This window comes from Bactrocera dorsalis, chromosome 3 (assembly GCF_023373825.1).
Source record: "Bactrocera dorsalis isolate Fly_Bdor chromosome 3, ASM2337382v1, whole genome shotgun sequence".
Lineage (NCBI taxonomy): Eukaryota > Metazoa > Arthropoda > Insecta > Diptera > Tephritidae > Bactrocera > Bactrocera dorsalis.
Genome location: NC_064305.1, coordinates 62,952,575 through 62,963,463, shown reverse-complemented (window position 1 = coordinate 62,963,463; position 10,889 = coordinate 62,952,575). Strand labels below are relative to the sequence as shown.

At 37.1% G+C, this 10,889-nt stretch overlaps 2 protein-coding genes across 2 annotated transcripts; one reads left to right on the top strand and one right to left on the bottom strand.

Moving 5' to 3' along the window:
- The first annotated feature begins 230 nt into the window (after positions 1–230).
- On the top strand, positions 231–1,153 carry LOC105224665 (uncharacterized). Its single transcript, XM_049452439.1, has 4 exons — positions 231–299; positions 372–524; positions 584–757; positions 998–1,153. Exons 1-4 carry the CDS (start codon positions 231–233, stop codon positions 1,151–1,153), a joined length of 552 nt encoding a protein of 183 aa, XP_049308396.1.
- A 4,560-nt stretch (positions 1,154–5,713) lies between these two features.
- Positions 5,714–6,317, bottom strand: LOC125777634 (uncharacterized). The gene is made up of 3 exons (XM_049452722.1): positions 6,192–6,317; positions 5,940–6,113; positions 5,714–5,869 (listed from the first exon to the last, which is right to left on the bottom strand). The coding sequence occupies exons 1-3, from the start codon at positions 6,315–6,317 to the stop codon at positions 5,714–5,716; spliced, it is 456 nt and encodes a 151-aa protein (XP_049308679.1).
- Positions 6,318–10,889: the final 4,572 nt, after the last annotated feature.

Genomic DNA, 10,889 nt, shown 5'->3' with positions numbered 1-10,889 from the left:
ATATATATACATATTTATGTAATTTTCAATAAAAAAAATTAGAAAATGTAGAGATTAAAATCAATTAAAAAGTGATTTGAGCTCATTACATACAGATTATTATTGTGTTGATGAAACCTCATCTAGTTGGCCCAATAATAAGTAATTCTGATATGCAGACTCGCATTTGAGCTTCCGATTAAATTCTTTGGTAATTGAAGCCGGATTGAATCAACGTTAGTCTTGCCCAAATGTTTCGATTGTGTAGAAGGTTGACGTTCGTTTTGATCGCTTGCGTGCAATTGCAAGTCGTGCAAAATGTAGATATTCACTTTTTATGTCACTTTTATTCAAAGTTTGGACATTAAATATTTGTTCTTAAATCGTTTAAGGAAAAAATCGTGAAATTACTTGCAATCACATGTGAGTGTGTGCAACCCACGTCTTTAAATATTACAGTTTGCACTTTGAAGCAAATGCCGCATGACATGGCGGAAGTATCCGTGGCGGTAACACTCTTACAAAGACCTATAAATAATGCGTCGGTAAGGCTAAAAGAAAAAATATTATACAATATTATAAATTAAAATGCGTTTTCTAAAAGCTCTCAGCGCTATTGATCAAACGTGGTTACGAGGATCGCGCACCCATAGTGGACTACACGATTGATGGTTGTGCCTTCTTTCGTAATAAACGACGTAATTTTTTAGCGGCTTTCGCCCATAAAGCTATGGGTCTGGACAAGTATAGCAATTTGAATCACAGCTGCCCTTACGATGTGAGTTGAGAGCTCTATAAGTGTGTTCACAAGCTATAAAAGCTAAACTCGATTCTGGAGAATTTTGAAGTATTTGAGTAATTTAATAGATCATCGAAGAAAAATTGTAAAGAGGTATTCCATTTGAGTGAAAAGTGTAAATTTTTATAAATCTGTATTCCTTTTGTTATCGACTTTTGCGAATGTAATTTGTGAACACCGATTATATATACGAATACTTTGCTAATTTTTTTTTTTTAGCACGATATCCTAGTTGATCGCTATGCTTTCAATGGTAGAGCAATCGGAAAAATAATTCCATTTGGCAATGGTGAATTTACTTTCGTCACCAAATGGCTCACTTATAATGATTTAAAGGCTATTGTTAAAATACGATTTATCGTTTTCGATAGATAATTGTTGAGTTTTCTTGAATTAAATTTGTAAAATTATAAACAAGAGATATATTTAAAACATATTCTGTCTTGCCTTCGTTTACTACCAAACCAATGTTATGGCCAATGATATCGATGCCATCGGCTTACGCAACAATTATACACTTGTACCTTCTCAATTTGGATCTGCAGCTCGAATTATTGTCTCCAGGAGTAGATTAAAGAAGTCCCACGATAAGCAGTCGCTTTGTCTGAAACCTCGTTTGATATCGAACGGTTCTGAGAAATCCTTTGGAGCTTTTGGTATTGCTCAACGTCAGTTTACATAGCCGGATTCGATTTGCCGGATACCAAATTCAAACATAGCGGCTGAAAGGCTGTTCCCGGGTCTTTCCCAAGATTTGGCGCATGGTGAAAATCTGAACAGTTTTTGGTTTTCCAGGCCTAAAACCACACTGATAAGGACCAATCAGTTTGTTGACGGTGGGCTTTAATCTTTACTTTATATGCGATGTTGGGGAGACTTATCCCACGGTAGTTGGCGCAGATTAAGAGGTCTCCCTTTGGACTGAGCACAATTAAATTCCAATCGTCAGGCACGCTTTCGTCCGACCATACTCCACAAAGAAGCTGATGCATGCTCTTTATCAGTTCTTCGCTGCCGAATTTCAATAGCTCGGCCGTTAATCCATCGGCTCCCGCCGTTTTGTTGTTCTTCAGATAGCTAATTGTTATTCGAACGTCTTCTTCGGTCGAGCAATGGAATGTCTGCTCTGCCGTCGTCAATTGAGGAATCGGGTACAACATCTCCTGGTGTTAAGCTTTCACTACCATTCAGCAGAGGAAGAAGAAATGTTCCCTCTATAATTTCAGTATACTCTGGACATTAGTCACTAGATCATCTCTGAGGGTTAGCTGACGGCCAGCAGGTTCGTCTCACGCATTTCTGCCTCTATATCTGTTTTTTGCAAATGCGTCTCACTTCTCTCTTCAACTCTTAGTATTTATCCCATCCCGCACGTTTTGTGGTCGATTGTAACGTTGCGAGGTAGGCAGGAATATTACCTGCAAGTTATGCGCAATTTGGGTGAAGCAATCCGCCAGATTGGCTAAAAACAACACACTAATGATGCCGCAGCCACCGTATTCCCCAGATCTGCCCCCTGTGACTTTTTCTTGTTCCCTAAACTGAAGGGGCTCATGAAAGGACGACGTTACGCTTCTCTTGACGAGATAAAGACGGCATCGAAGGAGAAGCTGAAGAAGATAAAAAAATGATTTTTTGAAGTGCTTCGAAGATTGGAAAAACCGTTGGCACAGGTGTATAATATCTCATGGGGATTACTTTGAAGGGGACAAAATAGATATTCATGAATAAATAAATTATTTTTGAAAAAAACACAAAATTCGCAAAACTTTTCGAACACACCTCGTACATCTTATACAAGTATATATAAAAGAAAGTTGTGTTAGGTACACCATTTATAACTCAAAAACGGCTGAACCGATTTGGCTAAAAATTAGTGGAGAGGTAGCTTAGAACCAAGTTAAGGACATAAGATACTTTTCATCTCTATGATAGAATCCAATACAATTCATAATTTAAAAAATTATATTTCAAACAATAAGCATTTGTTCAAAATTTATGTTTGTAGGAGTCATTTGAATATATGCGTACAATTTTTAACAGGTTCTTTCTCAAAAATAATACAAGCTAAGTACTTGGAATAGTAGAAAAGAACTGCAACCAAATACGCAGTTAAATGGTTTCCACCCTTGAGCACCGGTTCATCATGTGCAATCCACCAGAATGACTGTCGTTGGACTTCAGTGGGAAATGATGGAACTATGTTTCTATTGTCACACACCGATGTAAGATTTCTGTTTTATTACAATTAAAGAGCACTCAAACACTTTTCAGAATCAGTTATTCGTTGTTTTTGTTGGATTATGAACTTGCGAGGAACCCACTTTGAATAGAATTTTCGCCTCTTAGAGCATCATTGTCCTCGGTGCACATATCGCCTGTTTCCAGCTTAGCAAAGATCTTTTCAACGGTGATATTGCCCTGAGCCCAAATTCAACAGTATTTTCCCCCAAAAGGCAGGGCTCTTTTAACACACGAAATGCTTTTTGATCCATTGTTTTGTAAACTGACACAAGTTGCCTCACAAAACTGCTATATCGCATTAACTAATAGTTATAATCCAACTAATAGAAATCATATAAATGGTAGTAAGATTATATATGTATCAGCCACAGTGAAGCGTGGACGGGTCCTCTAGTACCACATATACTATAAAGTGATTCATGCTATCGATGGTTCCACCAGAGACAAAAGCTCTCGCTTTATAATCCAAACAGCGGGAGATACAATATAAGCATCATTCCTACATTCTTAGAAGCATCAAAGCGTTATCATTCACGACTTGATATATGTATTTTTGAAGAGAAAAAACTAAGCTATTCCTAAGTTAACCTAACGCTTTCGCTTCAGCGTAAATACATCGTATGGAGACTTGAAACTCACATTACTACTATTCCGTCCAAAAGTGAGAAAGTGTAATACCTCTAGCTATAGAAATTATTATATCCCAATTATTCTTAGAGATAACAATATTCATTCCGATTTTTGATTATTATTCATTCGATTTCGAAAACTTGTTGTCTACTTTTATAAAATCTTGATGCAGATTATTTTTTATTGGAGTTAAATATTCCCAATGGAAAATTTGTTCCGCTAAGTGGCGATAGGTTATGTTAAAAATTGCGGAAGGCACAGTTCCACCTTTTATCTCAATACGCTACTACAACTCCTTCAAATCGTTTTATATAAAGGGTGATTTTTTAAGAGCTTGATAACTTTTTTTTAAAAAAAAACGCATAAAATTTGCAAAATCTCATCGGTTCTTTATTTGAAACGTTAGATTGGTTCATGACATTTACTTTTTGAAGATAATTTCATTTAAATGTTGACCGCGGCTGAGTCTTAGGTGGTCCATTCGGAAAGTCCAATTTTGGGCAACTTTTTCGAGCATTTCGGCCGGAATAGCCCGAATTTCTTCGGAAATGTTGTCTTCCAAAGCTGGAATAGTTGCTGGCTTATTTCTGTAGACTTTAGACTTGACGTAGCCCCACAAAAAATAGTCTAAAGGCGTTAAATCGCATGATCTTGGTGGCCAACTTACGGGTCCATTTCTTGAGATGAATTGTTGTCCGAAGTTTTCCCTCAAAATGGCCATAGAATCGCGAGCTGTGTGGCATGTAGCGCCATCTTGTTGAAACCACATGTCAACCAAGTTCAGTTCTTCCATTTTTGGCAACAAAAAGTTTGTTAGCATCGAACGATAGCGATCGCCATTCACCGTAACGTTGCGTCCAACAGCATCTTTGAAAAAATACGGTCCAATGATTCCACCAGCGTACAAACCACACCAAACAGTGCATTTTTCGGGATGCATGGGCAGTTCTTGAACGGCTTCTGGTTGCTCTTCACCCCAAATGCGGCAATTTTGCTTATTTACGTAGCCATTCAACCAGAAATGAGCCTCATCGCTGAACAAAATTTGTCGATAAACACATTTCGAACCGAACACTGATTTTGGTAATAAAATTCAATGATTTGCAAGCGTTGCTCGTTAGTAAAATCTTGATTCAGATTATTTTTTACTGAGCATCTTCTCTTTGACAATTTGTCTGAAGTGGCGATAGGATCTGTCAAATACTAATGCATGAAAATCCTAACCTCAAAAAAATCACCCGTTACATAATACATACGCTTTTCGAAGGTCTTCATAGTATGCTCCTGCCAGCGATAACTTCCTCCTTTAAGCTTTTTCGCGGCGAGTGAGCAGTTCGTGCTATTATTCGACGAAATTGGCTATGGGATATCGAAAATGAGAGCCAGTACGTTGTCTTGGAGGGAAAAACACTTGTATATTCGCCAAAGAGTTTTTTCTCCAATTCAGTTAAAATTATTCTAGTGATTTCCAAATTACAAGTGTATTCATGTCGAGTCGACGATCACGAAGCCACGCAGAAGTTCTTCGAACTGAGCATAAATAGCATTAAAAATTAAGTATATAGTGGTTTCACGGTTGCAATTGTTGTTCCTGACGGAGCAAATCTGGTACCCATCGCTGCGACAACTCTCTCATATCCAATAATCAAAGCAAAATATGATCTACTCGTTTTTTTTGATAATGCTACTGTGTCAGCCATCTCCTGTCACATTATCTCTCGTTTCAAAGGTTTCAAAATACGTCCAGTATTTTTTATATACACAAAATTTATATCTTTCGAAGATGCGATTTTGACCGTTAATAGCATCAGTTATATAAACAATGATAATGATGTTTTCAATAAACTCAATTTTGAAATTGATTGCTAATAAATCGATTTTGGAGACAAACTTCTGAAAAAAGAGACATTTCTGGCACAACTCGTCACGAAGCTATGGTACTCGAATATATCCAATAATCGATTGTTTTGCAGATCACTGCACATCTGATCAACTAAGAAAATTATTCTCTGAACAATATTATCGATCAACGCGGGAAGGGATCATATTTTTATTTAAAATTTATTTTTCATACAGCTCAAAATATACATCAACCTGAACACCATCCATATTATAGCTCGCCCAGAAGGTAGTTACTGTGTAATGACCCAAAGGTAAAGGCACCAATTTCCCCATTGTCCAGCCGTTGAAAGGATACTGCTTCAACAATAAGTCATGCTGGTAATACGAAATAAGTAAGTAAATTTTCAAAGTGTTCCGTTAGTTTTTGAGCCGAATTGATACATACATTATAGGGGCACGTGTGATTCATATTACTCCATTTCTCCAAGCCCATGAATTGGTATACCAAGTTTGCTATAACATTTCGATTCTTATTACGCTGAAAAGCACAGGCGTCAATTTGAAAATCCATCAAAGGTTTGCCGGTTTCTACGCCACGTTTGCGAACTTCACCACGCACCTGCCGATTTTTTTTACGGTGTGAAAGAAGTTAGGGTATTTAATCTAATCATAATCGTTGTAAATCAGCAATACATACCGTTGCATTATTGATAGGCTTACGCAGTACAGTAATTTCGACAGTTACTTCGGTGATTCCACGACGCAAAGCTTTAAATTTACATTGCGATATACTGAAATATTTGCTTACGGACTTGCAATGCATATTCGTAAGTCTCATCCGCTTTTCCTGCAACGGTAAATATATTAGAAATAATTTCTAAATTGTTGTTTTTTTATATACAAACATTCGCCGTCAGTTTCACTTGTATAACGAGTAATACGAATAATGTGAACACAAATCTTCGTGTTGTATTTTTCCGACCGTAATTTGGAAAATAACACTTCCAGTCTGCACTCATTTTTGTTACAAGTCCTACTAAATGATTAGAATTATTTAGGTGTGGTTCGAAAATGCGCACGTTTGTAGATGATATCGATAATTTTGTTTTAATTGAAAAAATCAGAAAATAACCTCATATTATATTAAATAACTCCAATTACATTGATGTGCTAAGCGGTCTGTGGGGTATTTGTGATGTGCTGATTATGTATTTCAGTTTAAAAATTATCGCGTACACCAATATTTATTATTTTAGTAAACGGTGGTGCTTTGGCCCCTATACTCCTTAACTTCAAAACAAAAAATCCTACGTGACAGGAAATATTTACTATTATTTTCGGTTTTAGCCACACAAAATTGAGGTAGTAACGGTCTTCACAGTTCTGCAAGCAACTAGTAGTTTGACTAAGGGAATCCTCTCTATTAGTTCTGTAATAAGGAGTATTTTCAGATACTTAGTAAATTCTAGTTTCTACCCAATATACCGGTTTCGGAAATCCGGTAGAATTATACTTAAATTTGTTTCCAGTATTCCTTCCTTCATAGAGAAGTGGAGGAGGGGGTGAGGTGGAAAGAGCAACAGGGATACAGATGAGTTCAAACTAGATAATTGGAGGAGGTGTTTTTTCAGCAAAATGACACCGGAATCGCATTCCGACTACCAGGCCACTACAGTGTCTTACAAACAGAGAACAAAGTAATTAAGAAGAGTTTCTTATTCTAACAACACGCAACACGTCCGAATGGACGAAAACACTCCAGCTCTGAATGAAATTGGAAATTGGACGCAGTATCCGCCGGTGGAAGCAGAGAAAGAGGAAGACCTCCACTCCGTTGGAAGGACCAGGTGGAGAAAATGAAATATCCAATTGACGCCACGTAGCGAAAAGAAGAAACGACTGGCGCGCTGTTGTTGACTCGGCTATAATCGCGTAAGCGGTGTCAACGCCAGTAAAGAAGAAGAAACTTGTGTAACATTCTTCCCTTTTTAATACGCTTTTATTAGCTTCACTTGTATGTATGTATGTATGTATATATGTATGTATGTATGTATGTATGTATGTATGTATGTATGTATGTATGTATGTTTGTAACTTTTTTAAGTGGTACTGAAACATAGAATATTTGAGCGACACTGTAGGAAGGCGTATGTATGTATGTATGTATGTATGTTTGTAACTTTTTTATGTGGTACTGAATCGTAGAATATTTGAGAGACACTGTAGGAAGGCGACAGTAAGTTTAAGCAGTACATATATAAGATAACCGCGCACCAGAAGAAATAATATCAAATTAATAATGCAAAACATGTGACTTTTAGGTAATAAAAAAATTAATACTTATAATAAAATTTTTGTAGTAAAAAAAAAATTCAGATACTAGTTTTCAAAATGCCTCCGAGAAGCAACTGTAGTAGAAAACTCCTTTTTTTAACTTTGGCTGCCACGTCGATGTGAGCTTTTTAAAAATTGTCACCGAATCTAATGGCGGAGAATACGATTTAAGTTATATTCGTTTATATTTCACAATATTGGCAAATCTCATAGAAGAAAAACTAAAAAATTAAAAATAAATATAGTTTAAAAAAACTAAAAAACACGCTTTTAAAGCATATCAAACTAAAAAGTGAAAAATAATTCTTTGTATAAACTAACAATAATAATGAAGGAAAAATTCCTGCATTATTGTGAGAAAAGCGTGGGGTGCTTTGTGACATATTTTTCATATATCGAGCATTCCACGCTATTTTCACAATAATGCAGGAATTTTTCCTTCATTATTATTGTTAGTTTATACAAAGAATTATTTTTCACTTTTTAGTTTGATATGCTTTAAAAGCGTGTTTTTTAGTTTTTTTAAACTATATTTTTTATAGAAAAATTCATTATTTTCACTCATTTTTGAACAGCTGTAACCTTTTTTCAACTTTATTAATTTTTTTTTGGTTAAATGAAAATCTCACCTTTCCAATGCTATATTGTAGGACAATGATGAAATTTGATTGGTAGGTGCTACCAACATGGAGATATACGACTGCAACGACATCTATTGAAAAAATACGAAAAGAGTTTTTCGACTACCCAATATTTATACCAAATCCAAGTGAATCGGCTGCTTAGACCTTGAGATATACATAGTGACAGTTGCAGTTGTGGAAAAAAGTTTATGTATGTACCAGAGCTACAATGAGCGAAATCGGACTACAAACACGAGTACTTCTCATTTAACAAAAATTTAAATTCTTGCTGATTCTTTCACTTTCCAGTATACAAATCAAGTACCAATGAATGTTTCGGAATAAAGGTTAGGTTAGATTATAATGGCCCCCTATCACTCATTGCATAGACCTACTGATCCTTAGTAATGCCCGATGGAGGTTCAATTTAGATTGAGGTGAAGTATCCGTCTTAAAGGACGTCAACGTTTTTTGCGAACTTTAAGAGCGAGTTGATATCTACGTTTGATAGTTCATCCAGTCCTTTGAGCTTCGAAGCTCCTAGATACTTGAGACGAGTTTTAGATAGTGCTGCTTCAGTATGTGTCGTTATCCAGCTCGCATGTAATTCCAGTAGGTTGTTACTTGTTAAGAGGCCAACAGCCGGCAGTTTTTTCGAAGAAGCAAGCAAGCTTTCCTTAGGGGCTCTTACACATAATCTTGACGATATGGCATGTGCTTAAGGCATTCCATCGCGGCCGGATCCACCCGTCAGCCCTTTCGAAAATTTCGTTTTATATCGTTCTTATTGACTTCCGCATTTTCTTTACTTGTTCGGTAGCTAGATGGATAACACTTTTGGCAATCTCGTCAGCTGTTTCGTTTCCCGAACCCAGCCGCTTTCCGGCAGTCACTACATTTAGCAGCAGATGTGCTCTAAGGACATTCTCTGACGTAAGCGATTTCAAATTATTTCTTTAATCATTTTTGATCCATATATGTAGATGTAAGTTCCGCTGGTGTGTCGCAGGCTTCTGCTTCCTCTTTTAGTGAGACTTAGAATCTTCTCTTCCAAATAAAGCGTGTGGGTGTGTGGTCAAATTTTTCCCTCAACCCCTGTTTATTGAGCTATTCCCGAAGATCTTTAGATAGATAATTAACCTAAAGCCGCCAATATTGCAGCTGATATTGCCGCCGAGCTTGTGCTTTCCTTTAAAATTTTTCCAAAAGCTCATTAGCTACAAGTGACCATAGGATTGGTGGAAATATATCACCCAGCGGAGTTTCCGTTTGTGTTAATCTAAGCAATCTCTCTTCCTTCCATTCTGCATTAATCTTTTTACAGCTCAGTAACACTTTTATTCATGCTATAGTGACAGGCTCTACCCGGCTATTGACGATTTCGACGTTGTTAAATGCTTCACTTATGACACAAAATACACCCAGAGCATATTCCTTATGCTGTAGTTAGGGTTAGCTAGTCTACCCTTCGTATAGGCGTGCTGTGCTTTTGACGTGTTGGCCCATAAAAGCTTTCCTCTTATATAGGCGTTTAGAATTTTTTCCAAGGTCTTCAGACGGAATGAGGTTAAACTTACTGACCTGTATTCTTTCAAATAAAGAGGGACTGTTTAGGTCGATTTTGCTTTCAACTCGTCCTTGGTGGTATTAGCCCTCGGCTTAGTCTTTTTCGCCGACAAAGCACCTTTAGCCTCTCCTGTAGAACGTAGCAGAGCTTTCTCTTCATTTTTATTTACAGCCACTTCTCCCAGCGACGTTTGGGTTGATATCCCAGCATCTTTCCATCATTTACTTCTCCATGTTGAGTTTATTTTTCAAGGAACCTCTACTCCTAGCATTTTATATCTACCGCTAGGTACCTCAGGAAGAGGAGGTAACTCAGGTAACTCAGGAAGAGGTGAGTAGTTAGACGCCCCCCTTTCGCACCACCCAGACTTGCTCTAGAAACTAGTCTAGATGCCGAGCTGTGATGATGCCAGCAGCGCCGTTCATTGCCCAGTCGGCACCCGGTAGGAGGATATAGCTATGAGGAGTTTCGCCAACAGTTTCGGAATAAAACTTTGCCCGAATGGTGTGCTTAAAATCGGCCATCTTTTGACCCGTTACCGGGTATGTGATGGCCAGTTCCTATAGGAAACATTTGAGCAATACTTCCACTACCGTATACATTCTACAGAAATGATTTTTCTAGCAAGCTTTATCACCAATATGTCATACAGTGTGCAGGTCCTTCGAGTATATTTTTTGTTGCAATTAAAAGAATAGGAAAGTAAGGTATAATCAATGAAGATTTTTGTGTACATACACCATATATGTAGTTATATTTTGTCCAACAACTCAGTTGTCATAGAGTTGATAATGTGCGGTAATGCTCATGCGCAAAACATTATAAGTGTACCACCAGTTAGTAAAAGTGTAATGCCCATTAGGGAATGGAA